Source organism: Erythrolamprus reginae, chromosome 5 (assembly GCF_031021105.1).
Source record: "Erythrolamprus reginae isolate rEryReg1 chromosome 5, rEryReg1.hap1, whole genome shotgun sequence".
NCBI classification, from domain to species: Eukaryota; Metazoa; Chordata; class Lepidosauria; order Squamata; family Dipsadidae; genus Erythrolamprus; species Erythrolamprus reginae.
In genome coordinates, this window is record NC_091954.1 from 82,521,726 (window position 1) to 82,543,569 (window position 21,844).

General features: G+C 35.7%; 1 protein-coding gene across 3 annotated transcripts in view; it reads right to left on the bottom strand.

Moving 5' to 3' along the window:
- Positions 1-2,698: 2,698 nt before the first annotated feature.
- Positions 2,699-21,844, bottom strand: part of SERPINE2 (serpin family E member 2) — a 37,750-nt gene continuing 18,604 nt past the window's right edge. For all 3 annotated transcript variants that reach the window (XM_070753299.1, XM_070753300.1, XM_070753301.1), the window contains exons 2-9: positions 20,047-20,321; positions 17,247-17,474; positions 16,096-16,293; positions 12,864-13,062; positions 12,676-12,776; positions 10,761-10,847; positions 9,319-9,402; positions 2,699-3,447 (exon numbers count right to left, since the gene is read on the bottom strand). In XM_070753299.1, coding sequence (XP_070609400.1) covers positions 3,410-3,447; positions 9,319-9,402; positions 10,761-10,847; positions 12,676-12,776; positions 12,864-13,062; positions 16,096-16,293; positions 17,247-17,474; positions 20,047-20,302 — 1,191 coding nt within the window. In that variant the 5' untranslated portion in view covers positions 20,303-20,321 and the 3' untranslated portion in view covers positions 2,699-3,409. The remainder of the gene's footprint in view (positions 3,448-9,318; positions 9,403-10,760; positions 10,848-12,675; positions 12,777-12,863; positions 13,063-16,095; positions 16,294-17,246; positions 17,475-20,046; positions 20,322-21,844) is intronic.

Sequence of the window (21,844 nt, forward strand, 5' to 3'; positions counted from 1 at the left end):
AAACATATGCAATAAAAAAGTAAAAGAAACATGTCAGGCTTTTTTTTATTAAAGCACTTGTTTGTTATTAAAGGTAATAGAAATAATAAGAAACATGGTTTTAGAATATCATATGGTAAATTAATGGTCTTGATACTGCTACATGATAACGCTTCTTAAGTAGCTTCTGCTAAATCCAAATATTAATGTAAATTACTAGCATATACAATTGAAAGGATTATATAGAATTTAAGCATTAATACAACTGTACCCCCATTTGTTCCTTTCTTTTTCTTTCTTTTTGAAGAGAATGTAATTGGTCATATTGGAATAATGAAATGGCATATCAAATCTTTTTGACCAATTTTATTACTAGGTATATTTTTGTGGAATCTTTGATCTTGGTTGTTCTCTTGCATTACGAAACTTGGTAACCTCAGTGCTCTCATGCTATATAATAATGGCTTGATCAGTTGTTGGTGAAAGTAGAGTTGGTGGTTTCTTGATAGTTTCTTAATTGGGATATTGTTTGCTTCTTGATTGTTGGTATGGTATTAATTTGGTAGTAATCTGTCCATTTGGATGTTGATTGCTGTTGAAGTGTTTATGGTTTTTTTTTCTTCTGTTGATTGTTTCATTTGAATGTTATATAGATTGTTTATTTCTGTGTGCCTGCTGCTGGCTGAATTGTCTGAATGTAGATTTGATATATTTCTGTTTTTAGAACATGTCAAATTAATTGCTCAAGATTAAAGCAAACTCAACTTTAAATTCTCCTAAGAATCATTATGAAAAACATGGCGGCTTAAAGAAAATGTACGATATTCTCTATTTTTGTACACTTAGAAAAAGCACCAAACATTGGTGTTCTTTTCTCACATTTGTTTAATAGAACATACTAGAACACACATGGACCTCTGGTAAGATTCAATGGCAAAGATAAGCAAGCATTCAGAAAAGAAGACTAGTACATTTTCACAATTGCCAATAGCAATACCGAGCCTTCCAAGACAAATAATCTACAACTCAAGTTGTAGTTTGTTCTCAAATGACTAAAACTACACAGCTGCTCCTGATACACTTCTGTGTGGTTTGTAGAAATAGTTAGTCTTCTAATCAAATACATTTTAACTTTAGTGTACAATTCTCACATTTTCAAAAGTAATTGAAATTGTTTCAGTGATTATCATGTAGCAGACACTATTTGCTTTCCAGGTTCCATGTCACAAATATTTTTATTGATGGGGTAAATAAACTCCATCGACTACTACACTCAATACAGACATAAAATAGGGTCAAGAAAATTCTTGAAAATAATTGTCTAATTCTTTATCATCCCAATTTGCTAATAAATTTGTATGCCTTCTGATCTAACATTTGTTTAATGAGTATTAAGAAAAGTGTGAAGTAGAAATAAAGACAATACATAACCAAAAACAGACTCAACTGAGTTCAATGTGACTTATTCCCAGGTAAGTGGGTAGAGCAGCCTTCCCCAGCCAATAGTTTGCTTGCAGCTTATAATAAGTAAAATAATAAATATTAATACTAAAATTCCATTGGGGCCTAGACCGGAGAGTTGGGATATGTGTGAAAGTTTACTTCTTCATGGGGGTGGGGGCATAACAAAATAATTGAGAAGTATTGCAATAGAGTGATATACAATTATTGTTAAAAAAAATAAAGTTTCACTGAACATATTTTTTTTTATATTACAGATAAAATACGGGGTTTTCAAATGTTTTCAGGCAATAGAACCTATTATTAAGCTCTAGTAGTAGAAAATTGGTAGAATATGATTTTTTTTTAATTCATTTTTTTTTTCAATTGAGTTCCTGGAAAATCCCAGGGTTGAATAGAATACATTTTGGAAAAAGCAACTGATTTAACAACCAATCTGATGTCCATGTCCATAAATGTATATATAACATTTTTCCACATTAAGATTTCTGGAGTATTTATACCTAACACAGAAAAACATGCTTCATATCCATGTGGAGGCTGTTACAAAAATCTTCCATTGAATTGTACCAAAATTATCTTTAAGAGAAGCATACCTAAAGGACATACAGAACACATGTTATTTGGAACAATTAAAATACTTTCCAATAGATGAAAAAGTTCCAACCTTCTTTCCAGGACATAAGGAAAAAACAAAGCTTTACCTAGGGTAATTATATAATTGGGAGAAACAATATTAACATTTTAAAACAATTTTAGGGCTATTTCAATAATGGAAAATTTCTCCTATATCTGAAGATTTTGGTTTAAAATATTTTTAGCATACAAATATATTACAGGAATATAGTTGACATGATATTATTATCCATTAAAAAGGTAAAGGTTTCCCTGTGTAGTTGCATCCCACTCCAGGGCATGGTGCTTATTTCCGTTTCTTGGCTGAAGTTACCAGCATTGGCTGAAGACATTTTCCATGGTCACATGGCTAGCATGGCTAAATATACATCAAAGTTGCATGGAATGTTGTTACCTTCCCATTGATAGGGTACCTATTCATCTTCTCGCATTTGCATGCTTTCAGACTGCTAGGTGGACAGGAGCTGGGACCAACACAGCAATCCACTTTTTGTGTGGCACTATAAGCTTGAACTTGGGCTGCCAGCTTTTCAACTGATGAGTTCATCATCTTTGACCACTGAGCCATCACACCCTTATTGTCCAATACAATATAATAAATTACTAACATGCAGACAGAATGGAACATTTAGAAAATTTACTTAACAGAAGTATTCCAAAATGCAGGTCGTTCCTAACAGGAATTATTTTATCACATGGAAATTTTATCTTAGTTACAGTAACTTGCTGAATTGTAATTGTTTCCCTCCAATATCATTTTGACTCTTGCACTAGATCCAACTGTTCATTATGATTTTATTTTCCTTTGTACAAAAAATATAAAATTTAAATCTATAGAAAGTGTATACTAGGCAATGACAAGTTTACATTACACCAATGCAAAGGCATTAATTGGGACATTAGTTGTTTAAATCTTAGCAACATGCAAAGTCTAAAATTAAAAAAAATGCTAAAGTTTTCAATGGCTTTCTAATGGCAAACGCCTCATCCAACTACTGAATTATAGTAGTAGAAAGGCATAAGCAAACCAAAATCTGACTTGTCCCTTTAATCTTAACTGGGTTTAAAGACAATATGAAATAGAACAACAAATTGTCAAAAGTTGTTAGCACAGAGAGCTAATCAGTAGTTTTAAGGAACTTTATAATGTTTTCAAAAAGGCAGTTTATTCTTCCATAAAGAATTCCAGCTACTTAAGGTTCTTTTTCAAAAACTAGATGGCCAACATTTCCAAAGCTAGTTCATAGCTGAAAAACAGGGTACAAAAATATTTAAACAGTACAAAGGCATCAATCTTTAGTTTTCTTCAGAAGGAAAGAATCTCTTCCTTTACTCAAGGTTTGGTGATTTGTCCCATAAACAAAACAGCACCTAAACAAAAAATATTATTCAGAAATTGTATTAATTCACATATACAAAATGTTGTATTAAAACCCTAAGACAATGTTTTCTTTTTTTTAAAGCTTTATTTATTAGTTTTTTCAACTTTAAAAACATCACTATAGTTTAATACAGCTCTATACCCATTTTCTTACTTATATTATATTACATCTGTATAATTATATATATTGTATTTCGTGTTTATATATTTCTCGTTTTCCATACGTCCTTTCACATTTTATCACAGTCCTTTGCTTCGTTTTTCAAACCAGTTATTCCAAATCTCATAATATTCTGAATTACTTGTTCCCTTAATCTCCTTTGTCATGCTGTCCATTTCTGCACATAAGTAAATATTATCTATAATATTATTTTCTGTTGGGATCGCTTTATGTTTCCAGAATTGTGCATATTATATCCTTGCAGCCTTTATAATATGGGTCATTAAATATTGTATTTTAAAAAAATATTTTTTCTTCCTAATTTCTAACAACATTCATTATGAGGTAAATTCTATTTCTATATCTATTATCTCCAATGGCCATTTATGTATTGTTTTCCAAAATCCTTTTGCTTTGGGACATATCCACCACAAATGAAAGAAGGTACCTAATTCTTTGTTGCATTTCCAACATGTAGATTTTCACTAATCTTGATGGTGCCAGGTACCATCTATAAAACATATTGTAATAATTTTCTTTAAGTGCCACTGATTTCATAATTTTGCACTTTATGTTCCAAGTCTTCTCCCAGTCAGACATGTGTATACTATGTCCAATATATTTTGCCCTCGTTATCATTGGTTCTTTCACTATTTCTTCTATTTTATCCATTTCTAATATTTGTTTATTTTTGATATTCTTTTTCATCTGAAACTATCAAGATTTTGTCTAATTGTTTTATATTTCTGCCTATGCATATGCCATCCCTATCTTTTTTGTATCTTGATTTGATTTGCATGTATGGCCACCAGTCAGTTTTTATTTTTTGCATTTCCAATTCTTCTCTACTGTTCAATTTTCCAGTCAAGTCCAATATATTACTATATTTTAGAATTTTAGTTTGGGCCAATCAAACTAGGATAAATTATCACTTATTGTCGAAAGCCACCTTTGAATTTTTATATAATTTTTCTTTTTAATTTCTTGCCGTGTTTCTATAAGTGATCTCCTAATTAAATGTTGATTAAAGTTTGTTTGTAATTTTGAGCCGTCTCTCATAAATATGTATGCCATCCTGCCTGCAACTCGTGAGCTTCTAATGTCCATTTATTGGATAAATTTATCCATTCTTTAATACAGTTTAGAGAGGCTGCTTTATAGTAAAGTTTCCAGTCTGGGAGTCCTAGGCTGCCTTTGCTTTTCTTGTCCTGTAGTGTATCCCCTCCCTCTGACCATTGAAAGTTATGTGTGGTTATGATTGTGTAGTATTGATTGTTTTTTAAGATAATGGGTTTTAGTTACTGTTTTTAACTATTAGATTTGTATCTGTATTGTTATTGTTCCATTGTTGTTGTGAGCCACCCCGAGTTTTCAGAGAGAGGCGGCATACAAGTCTAATAAATTATTATTATTATTATTATTATTATTATTATTAATCAAAATCCTGTTTGGTTTGCTGCATTAGTTTATCATAACATCATAATCACAATTATGATAAACGAATGTAGCAAACCAAATAGGATTTTGACAATAGATGGACATCTATTTATTATTATTATTAAAGCCAAATATTTAATATTTTTAGTTATTTGTAAATTCAACAATCTTTCCAGATCATCTTTTTGTCTTGTCATATTTTTTATTATTAATTTAGTCTTTTGTTTGTTAATTTTTAATCCTGCTGGTTCAGTTTCTTTGATTAATTCTTGTCCTGATGTTATCGGTTCTTCTAGAAAAAATAGTATGTCATTTGCATATGCCTGCAGTTTGTATTCCTCATATCTTAGTTTTGGTCTCCTAATTTCTTTGTTACTCCATATTTTATTTAAGAATGTGTCCAGTGTTAATATAAAAAGCAGAGGCGAAATAGGGCATCCCCCACGTACTCCCTTGGCTATTGAAAATGGTTGATTCATGTCTCCATTTATAATAACTCTAGCTGATTGGGAGGTATAAATATTTTCTATTATTTTTTAAAATTTATCACCGAATTTTAATTTTCAGATCAAGACTAACAGGTCTTAGACAAAGTTTTCATCTAACCAGCAATTTCTAAAGTTACTGTTTAATATGGAACTACTAGATGGCAGTTAGTTACATTTTCATAGGTCTACAGAGTGTTTGAAATGGTATGATTTGACTGCAAGCAGATTCAGATCGCACTAGCAGTAGCACTTAAAGCACTGCTTGACAGTGCTTTACATATCTCTTTAAGTTGTTTACTGTTGTGGTTGGCTCTGGCCCAGCTCCTGCCCCAAGGAATGTGGAGGTGGATGCAGGGGAAACATCAACATGTCATAGGCCTGTTTTATTGCTGACAGAATCAGGGCGTGCGGTTTCCTCCGACGAAGAAGAAAGTGAGGGTGACTTGGAAGAGGGGGCTTGGCACACAGCCCAGGAAGCCAATCTCCATTATCTTCGGTCGATTCGGATGAGGAAGTGTTAGACCCACGCAGGCGCAGAATTATGCATAGAAGAGACCAATTGAAATATTACAGGAGATAAGAGAGGCCACCTGTGTTTGGGTGGGGCTCCAGTAATTAGAGCTGCTGATATAAATAGCAGCGTGCTGGTTTGGCCATTGTGGAAGATTATCTGATCGTTGTTCTTCAGGACTATGCCTTGCTGTTTGTTGATTTTTCACGACTTTGAAACCAAAGCAGAGCAAAGTGTGTGTGTTGCACTTTGTGGAAGAAGGAGGGCTGTGACGTTTCTTCACAGCTGCTAGCTAAGTACTTAAGGACTCATTAAGGGGATTGTACAGACTACCAGGTTGTTTTGGGATGAGTGCTCTTTGCAATACAAAAAGGGTGCTTTGTTGCTTTTGAATTTTTGTGATAAAGAACATTGTTTTTGAACTTTCAAGTGTGTGTGTGTGTCTGAAATTTGTACCCTTGAATTTCCGGGAGACTCATACCACAGAGCCTGGCAGAACATTTAAAGAGTCGATATATTGCCTCCAACAATCTGGGTCTTCATTTATCGATCTCGGAGGGATGGAGCAGTGAAGGGCCACCCAACTTTTTACTACCACACTGTGGGCGTAAGTCTCCCTGCATTTTCTTTCAACGTCTTTCAGTGCAAATTGGGTGCGCTGGGGTGGACCTCCATTTTCGCTACCCCACTGCATCCCCCCCCCAATCCGGGCAGCAGCCCCCCCCCCCCCCCGGATGGAAGGCTGAGTCAATCTTGAGCTGCTTAGAATCAAAATCCTGAAGTGAGCAGTAAGTACTACATTCTAACTACTCTGGCACCAAATGTTTGTACTCAAAAATGTGCAAAGTAGATGTGGACAAATGGAATCCAGTTTGTTCACAATAATAAAATGTCTAAAGAAACAGTCTGTAAATAGAAACACAACTATAGGTAGAAGGCTGCTATGCTTCACTTCGGTTTCATGTTAAAGGCAGACATTTCATAGGGAATCAGTTCCAAAAATGGAGCAGTTGGAACAAGAAAAAAAATTGTATGTGAATGAAGAAAGAAACATTCAAGAGGAAACGCTAAGACAGCATAAGAGCAGAAGCCTAAACTTTAAAAGATAAAAAACTAATTTAGTTGTACAATAAACTAAAGGGTGTTCTATTGTACTTGTGGGACCAGGTTAGTGACAGATTGTCATCGGAAAAATCTACATGGTTCCTGGGAGTTGAAGCTGACTTAATAGCACAAAATCAGTGCTTTCACAGCTGCGCTCCAGGCATGTGACTAATTATATTCTAATCTCTTTGTTTTTTTGTATCTTCACTTCCCAAATGAATTATGTTTTGCGGGTAGTAATATGGCCATCTGGTTATCTTACTATGACTGACTTACTATACGAGTTTTTAGTGTTTTGTCTCTTTTGATTTTCTTCTTTCTTTAAAGTCTACTATGATGATAGTTTCTCCATATGTAAACACATTCTTAATGATTCATGCTCTTTCCTTCTTGCTGGCAAATTACATTTTATAACAACTTCCTAATAAACAAACTTTGCAGATTTATTACAGACTTGTTAAAACTTGGACATTGCATATTAACGAGAATTGAATACACTGGAATGAACAAGAACTGAAAGCATTGCAAACTCATCTTCCACATCCGTCTAATGGTAATACCAATAAGGGAAATTAACTTTTATCTTGCACTTTTAAACAGTATTTTCTATTTGTCTTTACTAATGCAAAGGTAATATTAAGAAACAGAGATCTTAAGGACAGAAAGAATGGGGGAGGGGGAGTAATTTTCTCCAAGGTAGAAGCAAGGCAACCAAACAGAAAATACATTCCATGGTGAATCTGTTAATTAATTTCTAATTTCTCTATTGATTCATGCTCATTAGTTAATTAATTGCCAATTCCTCTATTGATTCTCTCTCTCATACACATACACACACACACATCTTGAGTATACGTGTGTGGCAGGGATACAAGAGCTTTCACGATAAGCCAATTAAAAGCACTACATCACAAATAACTTGTGAAAGCAATAGTGTGACACTGAGATTTCCACCAACCATGGTGATCTCAGAATGGTTCTCATTTACTTTGACCAGGGCATTTAAATCACATACTTTTTTCAACAAGGACACTGGATACTGGTTTAGTCTTTAGTACATTCAATTCAGACATCATACTCCAGTTTTTTTAATTTATATCAAGAGGATTAAAATGAAACTTGTTGCTTTGTAGATCTGATTATTGTAGAGTATGGATAGCACTAAAGAGTTCACAAATTTTCTGTCATCATGAATATGATGAATAAGAGGTCGTGACAGATTACACAGATTCATGGATGCCAAGTGTATCGGTGGTTATTGAAACGGATGTCCATGTGCCACCTCTATGTTGGTTGAGGCAGGCAGGATTCCCTTGAGTACCATTTGTTGGGGATCAGGGGAAAGGGAGGGTCTTGCCTTCTCTTTCTGCTCAAGATCCCCATGTACAATTGGTGGGCCACTGTGTGATAGAATGCTGGACTCGATGGGCTTTGGCCTGATTCAGCATGGCTCTTCTTAGGTTCTTAAATACAGAATGTTCCTAAATATGTCTAATCGTATCATAATTAAAATATTACTTTCCAGCAAATTTTATTTTATTTGGTCTTTACTGTATATGAATTTGTAGTAAAGAGAAAGAAAGAAGGATAAAACACTGAATGTATTTCTTGTGATTGTTGTTAAATGTACCATTATTTGAATCCCCTTCCAAGTCAATTTTGGAGGAGAAAAGGCAGCTTCCTTACCAGCTGCCTTATGTTTAGTTTAGAATATCAATGAGAAATGGATCAAAGCTCTGAGATGTGTGGCTGACAATTGGCCACTGTGCATCTTCAGAGTTGCATAATGTGTCTTTGATGTCCTAAACGGTCCTTATCTGGGAACTGATGCCAGAACTCAGCTCTTCCAAAGAGTTGGCATTTTATTTCAAAGCATGCATCATAATATGTAGATTAGCTAAGAAATGCACTAATGAAACACAGAATCTATTTGTTCCTGGCAACAACTCCTAAGTGTTTAAATCCTGCACAGCTGCAGATTACTCTGTTGCTGTCAAGAAAAGACATTTCTTATTACCAATAAAGAAGAAGGGAGTTTGGGAACCTTATTTTGAAAGACACGGAAGCAAGTCTGAAATGTTTTTGAACTTCAGGTCTCTCAATGGAGAAATGCTGTCTGAATTTAGCTAATATATTTTTTAAAAGTGTGACACAGAATTACCTGTAGGGTTGTGCCGTATGAAGAATAAAAATGGCCGATCCACTACAAACCAAGGAGGGGATGACCGGGCTGTTACAATTGCAGCTAGACAAAGCAGAACAAAAACTTGATTTATTACTTGCTCTTTGCTCTGAATTGGTACTGTATGAACTTAATTTATCTTTTTACATGTTAGATAAAAACAATATACAATTTACAATATCAACTTTATTTGATTAGTCAATTGACCATATCAAAGCAAGAAAAAGGACCACATCGGTCGTCATAAAACTGTGACTGGTTAAAATACAATAAAATTGGCTAAAATAGAGGGAATTTGAATAAATAATAAGTTAAAATGCAGTATAGTAAGCTAAAATTGAGTAGTAAAACATGAGAATATAACTCGTGCAAAAGATTATATTAAACAAATCTAAGATACTGATATAAAATATTCTTAAGTAAGTTCATCTCCTTTGCATACCACCCCAATATGTTCTATAAAACGTATTCTCATCTGAACAGCCCTGAATATAAACTTAGCAGTTCTAGAAACTACATATATATTTGTACCCTGAAGAAAATATGATAATTGTTTATTACAGTCCCAGTGTAGGGGCTGTAAATACTGAGGTCTTACTTAGGAGTATAGTTTACAATTGAGTAGCATTTGATGAGTTGGAAAAATACTTTTAAAAAAATAAATAAATATATTTTTTTTCTCAGTCAAAACAGATTTTAAAAATGTGCAACTTTCTATCATGGAAAAAAACAACAAAGAGAATAATTCAAACAGTCTAGTTTTAGCAAAAACACTTTTCCCCCCTACCAGTAACATTTATTTTGCACAGTGTTCTAAGGACCATATTCAAATTCAAATATCAATATTAAATTATAAATGGATAAAATTCATGTATTCCAAAAGGCTCCAAGGAAGAACATGAAAATTTTTACAGGGAAAATAGGACAATGTCATACATACTTTTGATACTGAATACAGATCTTTTAAGAATGCATATTTTAAAAAGAATGCATATTTAAGCGCAACCAATGTTTTTATAAATATGAAGAAATTAGTCACATTTAAGATTTCAACACAATATACCAGCTACAGTATTTTGTTTGTACATATAATTAAGTTGCCCATGCCAAGTTAGACATTAAAATGTTTTCTAAATCAGAATGCAGTATACATAATTATTTAAAAATATTAACAAGTTGTATTGTATTGTGGTCTGATTGTAATATTTATGAACTAATATGCTACGTTATATTGTTCAGGCCAAGTTCCAAATGCCTCTTTATTAATTTTTGCTTCATATAAATTCATCAGGCTTTAAAAAAACCAGTGGGGTGACCTTCTAAATCTACTTTGGAACATATTAAAATATATAGTATCTTCTTAAGCTATATATTAAGCTACAGCTATTTCAGTATTTTAATGATTTATATCAAATACATACTTGTTGCTGCAGAAGCTTTGGTTCCATCTTCAGTTACTTCAATTTTTGCTTTTTGAAAGAGTTGAGATACATGAATATTTTCTGATCCTATGGAGTCAATCATAACATATATGTGTGAATGTATCCTTGTTTCATTCCTTCAAAAATCAAATTCATTTTCAATTATAAGAAAACCTAGAGCAATAGAAGTTAATGAAAATTTGATTCCATACAGGTGACTTCCATGGATATCAAAATACTTCATATTTGGTTCTGATTTTATTTATCACAGATAAAAGATGGTTATCTTCTTATGTAATAAAAAGTTCCAATGATAATATTCAAGTGATATGAATGGGTACAAATTAAAACAACTATTTTAGGGCAAGACAAAACAATTACATGCAAACAGTGAACAAGAGGTATCAATCACTTACTATATTTGTTTACTCAAACACTCCTAACGTCTGTATAAATGGATTCCAGGCAGAATGAATTATTTTTTTCAAAATTATTCAGTACACAAGTTTTATTTATTCTTTTATAAAGGAACAATTAATGCAAATAGCCATGAGCAAAACCATTTGTCCCCAGGATTCAGATTCACCATGGCCAGCTTACCACAGCCAACTTCCTACAGGCAATTCACTGAGGGACAACTTGCCAAATTGCCACGACCTACTTGCCATGGTAAGCTTACTACGGCCAACTTGCCACAACCAATCAATGCGGGACACTTGCCAACAGCCAACTTGCCACAACCAACTTGCCATGGTTGGCTCACCATGACCAACTTGCCACAGCCAACTTGCTGCAGGACAACTCGCTGCGTGTCAATATCAAAGAAATAGTGAAATAGAATAATTAAAGAAAGGGACGGAATTAAATGCATATTCCAAAAATTAAAATAAGATTTATTTTTAATCTTATATAATCTGAAATAGAAGTTAAATTGCCCCACATCAGGTTGTCCTACAGTGAGTTGGTTGTGGTGAGTTGTCCTGCAGTGAGTTGGCCATGGCAAATTGGCTATGGCCAAGGCAAGTTTGCCACAGGGTGTTGGCTGTGGCAAGTTGTCCCATTTGGCCCTCCCCCCCACAACCCCACGGAGCCAGAAAGATTGAGGGCTGCTGCTTTACAGCACTTTCTGAACAGTTTACAGAGTAAGTATATTGCTCCCAACAATCTGGCTCCTTATTTTATCTACATTGGAAGGATCGAAGGCTGAGTCAACTTTGAGCCAGTCAGGATCAAACTGAGGGGTCCTTGTGTGTTTCTCTTGCTTGTTTTTTACAGAAGTTTCATTATCCAAACTAGGTAACATCATCAATGCTAGTAAAGAGATCCCTTATGTCTCCTGAGCTACAAATATTCTTTATCAGGATCAAACTCTTGGCAGAGAACAGTGTTAGCTTGCAATACTACATTCTAGTATTGCACCACAATGGCTCCTATTTACCATCACCATTCAGAACTGTCATAATCAATACGTTACATGACTACAATTTGGACATAATTTCAAATTCAGAATTAAAGAAATATATATACATGTAGCAGAAACCAGCATCAGCTTTCCAATCATAGCATATTCAACCTTCTTTATAGGCTCATGTATTGTTGAGAAACCATTTTTTCTCATAATTACAACATTATTATGTACCACCCATAGGTGAAATGAGAGGTTATATAAATTAAAAGATAAATAATAAATAAATAAATCTCAGTGATGGACTAGGCTAAAATGGGTTTCCCTAATTTTTTGGCACAAGAGTTAGGTACACAAAGCTAGCATGTTCTGCTAATTCCCTTTTTTTATATATATCAGCTTTTTCACATTATTAATGAAAACTAAACATAGAACATAGAAAAACATACACCTTCGACCATACACCACTCTTCAGACTGTTGAACTATAACTGTAACTAAGGTGACTTACTTGTTATTTTTGCAAAGTTTGCCTTTGCTTGATCAAACATATCTCGAATGCCAAGTTCCTTGAGAGGTTCTTTTAAATCTGTTTCTGCTTCTGCTGTAAACCTAGAGGAACCATATCAAATGTATGAGACTGCTTGTAAAACTAGCAATCATATTTTTTTCCATTAAAATGGGAACAAAATTACATACTTGGGCAAAATGACCTGTACCCTCTTTTGAACCATAGTTGTCATCCAGCTCTGTATAGTTTTTGTGCTAATGTGAGGAATAATAGCAGACAAGGGCGTTGAACTTTGTGCAGGCAAAGCAATCAACATGCTGATACTTTCACCGTGATATGGCAATTCTATAGTGTTATACCACAGATCATTAGGAGTGCTTGTTGTGCCTATAAAACAGGAAGTAAATAAAAATACCTTAAAACATATTCGGATTGGAATCATGTAGTGTTATTCTCAGTGAGCCTACAGATGTGGACATGCAGGGCAATATAAATACTACTACAGTGTTCCCTCGATTTTCGCGGGTTCGAACTTCACAAAAAGTCTATACCACGGTTTTTCAAAAATATTAATTAAAAAATACTTTGCAGTTTTTTTCCCTATATCACGGTTTTTCCCACCCAATGACGTCATATGTCATTGCCAAACTTTCATCCGCCTTTAATAAATATTTTTTTAAATAAACTTTAATAAATAAACATGGTGAGTAATAATCTAAATGGTTGCTAAGGGAATGGGAAATGGTAATTTAGGGGTTTAAAGTGTTAAGGGATGGCTTGTGATACTGTTCATAGCCAAAAATAGTGTATTTACTTCCGCATCTCTACTTCGCGGAAATTCGACTTACGCGGGCGGTCTCAGAACGCATCCCCTGCGAAAATTGAGGGAACACTGTATTGTACAAAAACTGCTTTTGTATTTTGACATGAACTACAATCAAATGTACATGAAATGCAGGTGGGTAATCTAAGAATGGAATAGAGGAGGAAACCTTTTTCTTGAGTCAAGTGGAATGGAGAAGGAAACCATTTTCTTGAGTCAAGCCTAAGAGAACCTAATCAGGACAGTTTAAATCAGCAATGTCAGAATGCTTTATTGGTTTCAATACCACAGATTAACATGGAAACTGCGCTAATCAAGATCAATTTACTCTTTAAATTGGCTTACATGATCAGAAACTAAAGCTATCAACATGAAGAACCCAGATATTTACAGAATTAGACTACAGGTAGCCTTTGACTTACGACCACAATTGAGTCCACAATTTCTGTTGCTAAGCGAGACATTTGTTAAGTGAACATTCCTGCAGTTTCTTGCCTCAGTTGTTAAGTGGACCATTGTAGTTGTACCAGGATTGTTAAGGAAATCTGACTTCCCCATTGGCTTTGCTTGTTAGAGGGTCACAAAAGGTAATCACATGACCCTATGACACAGCAACCATCATAAATATGACTCAAGTTACCAAATGTCAGGATCTTGATCACATTACCATTGCTGCAATGGTGGTAAGTGTCATAAATGATTGTAAACTTGAACAGACACTAAATGAGCTGTTGTGGAGAAGGAGCATGGCTAACGTAGCAGTGATACGGGTGTCCCTGCGTTCTGCGGGAAACCCCAAATCTCAGCTGTTTGGAGACCTGGAACCGAATTGGTACCAGGTCAGATCCACCCTGGAGAGGCAGTAATGAAGAGATGCACCAGTCAGTAGTCAGTGTGTGTGTGTGTGTTTGTGCTTGCAAACCCCTCAGAGAGCCAGCACCATTCTCTCGGCCAGCATTTGTGGAAAATGACTCTGTCGCCATTAGCTGAAATGGCCACAATCGGAACAATTAAAATGAAGATACAGTGTTCCCTCGATTTTCGCGGGTTCGAACTTCACAGCAAGTCTATACCACGGTTTTCCAAAAATATTAATTAAAAAATACTTTGCGGGTTTTTTCCCTATACCATGGTTTTTCCCACCCAATGACGTCGTATGTCATCGCCAAACTTTTGTTTGCCTTTAATAAATATTTTTTTTAATAAACTTTAATAAATAAACATGGTGAGTAATAATCTGAATGGTTGCTAAGGGAATGGAAAATTGCAATTTAGGGGTTTAAAGTGTTAAGGGAAGGCTTATGATATTGTTCATAGCCAAAAATAGTGTATTTACTTCCGCATTTCTACTTCGCGGAAATTCGACTTTTGCGGGTGGTCTCGGAACGCATCCCCCGCAAAAAGCGAGGGAACACTGTATTGTGGATTGCCTGAGTGACAATGGATGTTATTAACCAATGGATGGAAGTGTAGTGATAAGATTAGAATTTGTTTCAATATGGTGAATGAGTTAAAATAAAAATTAAGTAATTAAGTTGAAGGAAAGATATGAAGTAAGAAAAGAAATCAGAAATTTAGGGCATTTAGAAATGACAAAATTAAAAAACAATGAATAAAGTTATAAATTGAGATAGGAGAGGAGTACAAAATTAAGAGGTACAAGAGACTATGAATATGTCTGGAAGATAAGATATAGCAATTAATTTGGAAGAAAATTGAAAATTAAACGTGGTAGACCCAGGCAACAAAAATAGGATGCAAGGAGACAGGATGAGAATAACAGTAGATATATCTAGAAGAATATAATATATATAGAAATATGGATAAAGGAAAAGATATAAGGTTAAGAGTAGCTTTGAGGCTGGAATGAAGTCAGACTTTTGAATTGCTTATCTGTTAACTATAACATGGATTATGATTACAGTAGATGTACTCAGGGAAAGACAAGAGGGAGGAAGAGGAAGTAGAAAGGAAGAGGAAAGAGACAGGAGGGGAGTAGGAAAGAGGGAGAAGGGAGAAAAAAGGTAGAGAAAAGAGAGAGATGGAGGGGAGTAGAATGAAATATAGAAAGAAAACAGATGAAAGATAAGTACAAAAGGTGCAAATTTAGGATATTTGTTTATGGCATTTTGGACAAAAATGTATCACTTTGTATGTTTTGATATTATGGTATACATACAGATATTTATGTAAAGTTGGTGAAAAGATAAAAAATTCTTTAAAAAACTAAGTGAGTTGTAAGTTGAGGTCTACCTGTATTACTATAATATTCAGTATGGTTTTAGTCAAAAGTTTTGCTCTGACTGTACAGTTGTAAAAAGCTACAACTTTCAACTTTCCCCTACCAAAAATAATAGCTTATACATTCTCCATTCTTTCATGACAATGACAGGAATTGATGTCAGGAATACATGTTTCGTATTCCTTCAAGATATGTGATTAACTTGATTTTTTTGAGGAACACTTTCTTGGGTATCTTTATGAAAGTCTTTTCTAAATGACCTGCACAGTCCCCCACTAAATATTTTACTTAATCTTAGGCTATAGAATTGTAAAGGAGGGTAAATTTCAGAATTCTGAAATGTTATTGAACGTACCACATCGGAATACTGACAACTGAGCCAGCATAGGCACTTGGTAAGCTTCTCCATCACCTCCATTGAATGTTCGCTTTTTTGTGTTTTCAGGTTGAAATCGGGATCTCCATAATCCCTTAAAATATACTGCATTTATCACTACTAATCTGGTCAGAGCACTGTTAATATCATCTGGGGTTATGACACTGTCGATCATACCTAAACAAACAAACAAACAAAACCCAATCTCAATAAAAAACATTTTAATATGTTGTTAAATAAAAATTGAAGCAACTTAAGAGGAATCACATGATGAACTATATTCTTATGCCACTACACAATACAGTGATATCTTGTCTTACAAACCCCTCCTCATACAAATTTTTTGAGATACAAACCCAGGGTTTAAGATTTTTTTGTCTCTTCTTCCAAATTATTTTCACCTTACAAACCCAAGCCGCCACCACTGGGATGCCACGCTTCTGGACTTCTGTTGCCAGCAAAGCACCCGTTTTGCACTGCTGAGAGTCCCCTGAGGCTCCCCTCCATGGGAAACACCACCTCTGGACTTCCATGGTTTTGCGATGCTGCAGGGGAATCTCAGCAGTGCAAAAACGGGCACTTCGCTGGCAATGGAAGTCTGGAGGTGGGGTTTCCCAGCGAGGGGAGCCTTAGTGAAATCGCAGCATCACAGAAACACGGAAGTCCGGAGGTGGGGTTTCAAGGACTTCCATGTTTTTGCAATGCTGCAATTTTGCTGAGGCTCCCCTCGCTGGAAGCCCCACTTCCGGACTTCTGTTGCCAGCGAAGCACCCATTTTTTCGCTGCTGGGATTCCCCTGCAGCATCACAAAAACACGGAGGTCTGGAGGTGGGGTTTCCCATGGAGGGGAGTCTCAGGGGAATCCCAGCAACGCAAAAACGGGCGCTTCAGTTGGCAAAAGGGGTGAGTTTTGGGCTTGCATGCATTAATTGCTTTTCCATTGATTCCTATGGGAAACATTGTTTCGTCTTACAAACTTTTCACCTTTCAAACCTCGTCCCGGAACCAATTAAGTTCATAAGACGAGGTATCAAATCTTGAAATCAAAATTTTAGACATTGGGGAAAAGAGAAAAACAAGTTAAAGTAGATAAGAAACAGGGGAGTGAGAAAAAGAAAATTATCACATACCCTCAGTTTTATTTTTGACCCACAGGTTCATAGTGTCAGAAGCAGCATTCGGATCCTTGAAATTTATATTTTTGACAGGGCACTGAAAAATCTCACTGTTTCTAGAAACAAAGGGTGTTTCCATTTTCAGCCCGCTGTTTGCAAAAACTACATTTGCAATTTTAACAATATCTTTATTCTTCCTTGAGACAATAGCTTTGTTTATCTTCTTCAATACTTTACCAACTCCTAATTGAAAGACAAATGAAGAGAGTATAGACACATATATACAGAGACACTTTAAACAATAGGAAGCATTATGTGGATAAAAGGCCTTCTCATTTTAAAATCATTTGCTCACTATTGTTAGAAGATTATGTGGCATGGTCATATCACTCAAGTTTTCACTTCTCTTTAAGTGAGATTTCGCTCCTGAACTGTTTTATTATACTGATTGTTTTGGTTTTATTTTAACTTAGAATTGCCCCCACCCTCCTTGCCTTTCGTAAGCTGCTTAAAACCCACCTCTGCCGCCAGGCATGGGGAAATTGAGATACTGTACACTTTACCCCTAGGCCTTTAAAATTTTATGCAAGGTATGTCTCTATGTATCATTGGTTTTTATATAAGGGGTTTTAACTGTTTTTAGTATTGGATTATACTGTTTTGTTACTGTTGTTAGCCGCCCCGAGTCTGCGGAGAGGGGCGGCATACAAATCCAATTAATAATAATAATAATAATAATAACTTCATGAATGAACTAGCTATTAATAAGGGAGATTTATAAAACCAATAATTATTTGGATTTGAGAACTCAATTAAGAGTTCTAACTTTACTGGAATTTTATTTATTTAGATTTTTGTTTTATTACTTTTTACACCTTTATAAATAACTCAAGGCAGTGAACATACATAATAATCTTTGCTTCTTTCTATTTTCCCCATAACAATGAACCTGTGAGGTGGGTTGATCGGCCCAAAGTCATCCAGTTGTCTTTAATGCCTAAGGTGGTAATAGAACTCACCATCTAGAATCATCAAACAGTGGATCAGAAAAGGATAAGCAATAAAGGAACATCTAAGCAAATGTTCAAACATTAAAATTTATTAGCAAATAAAATCATAATTTTATTTATTATTTATTTATTTCACTTTTGTGTTTCCCATCTCTCCCTATAAGATAATGTTAGATAATAAACCTAATGATGGTAGATTTCGTTCCAATTAAGAATCTATGGAGGAACTTTCTGAGTTTTGACAATGCCAAAAACAAATCTAGGAAGCAGGAATTCTTGTTGCATGTTACAGGATTATTTATTATGACTTGATACTAGCACATTCTTCAGTGGAAAGCCTTAAATCACAAACAAAAGCAGTTTTAACTGTTTAAATGGCATCTATCTTAGATACATTTGTTTTTAAAAATGTTATCTAACGTATAAGATAAACATAAAACATAAACATAAAAATCTTATTCCACTATATTGAGACTATACAGTCTAAAATTTTGGAACCAATGGCTGTGCTGAAAACAGAAATTTTAGAAGTGGTAGTCCTAAAATATCTAAAGATTTATTGTTTCAGGAAGGTGGGTATAGGAAATTTCTAGGCTAACTGAGGATTATACATTCTAGATCCTTGATGGTGAATCTATGGCATGCGTGCCACAGGTGACACGTGGAGTCATATCAGAGGGCACATAATACATAGCCTATGTCAACTCCAGCATGCATGCGTGCATTGGCCAGCTGATTTTGGGCCTAGGGGGAGGCCGTTTCACCCTCCAGAAGCCTCAGGGAAGCTTCCCCGAACCCCTGGAATGCAAAAAACAGCACAACAGGCAAACCAGAAGTGCATTTTCCAAATTTCTGGTTTGCCTGTTTTTTCACTGTCCAAGGCTTTGGTGAGGTCTGTGTGCATGTGCGCGGACGGAGGGGGATTGTGTCTGCGTGCGATTTTGCTACCTACTTGCGCTGGACTCTGCTAGCAATCAGAGCCACAGGATGCGAGCACATGTCACCGTTCCACCTTAGCAGCCTATGTATGTATGTATGTATGTATGTATGTATATGTATGTATATGTATCGGACTACTTAAACCATGGTTCTATTTCTCTGCTCACATATTTCATAGGTAATAAAATCCTCAAGTTTGAAAATGGCATCCTGTAGTAAACAAAAAGATCACTACAGTTATTAGTCATTGAAGCAATCTGTGACAAGCTGGTGGTTCTCTTGGAAAGCTGCAATGCAAGGGAAAGTTTGTGGATAGGAAAAACAAGGATGTGAGCTGCAAAAAAACCACTACGCTTAGCAGAAAAGTAGAACTTTGTAAAGTTTGATATGGCAACTGCTCCCCTTCTCTCCCCAAACAGGAGCATTAAATCGCCAGAAAGCACAATAATACAGTACATTATAAATATCATACAAATGCTCACAGAGAGAGATATATATATATGCCTCCTGCATCAGGAGCAAGAGGCAGGTGGCATTTTGTGCATTTGGCACATTTTTGGCAATGAAACTCAATCCTGCTTACTCTGGAACCAAGAAATCAGTTCTTGTTAAATTTACTGTGCTTAGCATTCGTGCCAAACACTGGAGCCAAGAATGCCTTCTGGTATGAGAGATAATGCTTCACTGTCATCTACTTAGTATTCATTAGGACATGATAACTGCTTAATGTACTGAGCAACAGTAACCACTGTTTTCCTACAGATTTCTTTGTATGCTTATGGGAAGAGTTATGGCAGAGATGAAGTTTATTTCAGAAATCAATACAAAAAGCCTATATCTTGAAATAATAGATCAAAACCACTGACCATTTACACTGTATCTCATCACTGTAGTCAGCTGCTTCTTTGTCTTACTGTCTGCTCCTAGCTGAAGCATCCCAAGCACTGATGCAATTCCATGGGGAGAAACCACAACATTATCACCAGCTCTGGTTTTGACCAGCTGATTGAAAACTTGGATTCCAATGTCCGATCCCAATTCCTCCAGTGACAAATGGTTTTGAGGAAAGCATACATAGGTCGATGTCAAGGCAGCAAAGAGGAGAGGAAAATGCCAATACATGGTTCCAATTTAGAACAACCTGAAAGAGAACAAAGAGTTTACACGACATAAAATGACCTCAAGCATGTAAGTCTGGTGTGCAGGTATTTCTTCTAAAACTATGGACTATTACCCAGCTTCCTGGATTCAAATTTTAAATCAGTCTCACTCATATAAACAACACCACAAGAAGAAAATATGTCACTTATTTGCAGCAAATTGTTAATGGAAGGAAAACAAATCCAGATCCAGTGCATGATGATTTATGCTATGGTGTCAGTATCTCCATGATCTCATGCTAAGCAAATATATTTTAAAGTATGCTAACTTTTTATACTTGTTTCTAAAAACATCCTTTTACAGAAAAGCATTTTTAGTTCTGAAGTTATAATTTGTGTATTAATTTAATTGTATCTTGATTCTAATCATTTTTCTTCCTAGAATAGAATCTGAGAAACTTTTATTTGACTTATGAACTCCAAGATTTGATACAGAATAAATCAAATATTAAAGCACTTTCACCCCTTTAGCTTGAAAGCACTGGAAACACTGTGGGTTATCTTTAGGGATGTTGGTTACACCAACACTGAACAGAGTTGTGGGATTGAGTCAGTTCAGATGGGGGGAAGGGTGGTTGGCCCCTTCCCAGCATGCCCTGCCCCCACTTGTCATATTTTGGCTTCCAGGTAAGGCCTCTTAGGCCCAAAATGGGACATGGGGGGTACAGCACCTGCCCACAGCCCATTTCACTCACAGGAGGCTTCAGAAAGGCCTCCTAGATCCAAAATAAGGCATGGAGAGGCAGCACAACCCCTAGCCTTTTTCAGTTCCAGAAGGCTGCAGAGAGGTCTACTAGGCCTAAAATAGGATGCGGAAGGTGTGCTGCCCCTATGGCCTGTTTTCACTGCCAGTATTCTGCAGAGAGGCCTACTAGGCCCAAAATGGGATGCGGGGATGTAGCACCCTCCCATTCCCATTTTTGCTCCCAGGAGGCCAAAATGCGGCCTACAAGGCCTAATATGTAATGTGGAGTGTGTATCCCCCCGTGGCCTGATTTCATTCCCAGAAGGCTGCAGAGAGGCCGACTAGGCCCAAATGGGGTGTGGTGATGAGGCATCCCCCAAAGCACTTTTTCACTCCTAGGAGGGTGCAGAGAGGCCTACTATGCCCAAAATGAAGTCCTAGAGGGTGCAGCATTTCTCCCTCATGGCACATTTTTTATCCCAGGGGATGCAGGAGGCCGAGTGCTACCTGACACAGCCTCTGACATTGCCCACTATGGCCATGCCCTCCCTTCCTGTCATTAGGGCAAAGAATATATTATTAAATTATTTGAATACCCCCACTTTAATTTTCTTTGATTTTGCTGTCAATTAGCAACACTGACCAAGGAGAGGCATTCTTGTTCTCTCTGAAGAGGAGAAATTGAAACAAAATAAATAATTTAGAACAGGAAAAAAGATATTTTGTTTAAAGGCTTTTTCATTCACACCATGCTTTAGTAGGCATAAAAAATTATATAAGTATCCTAATAGAGATAACACTTTGAGTGTTCAAATAGGA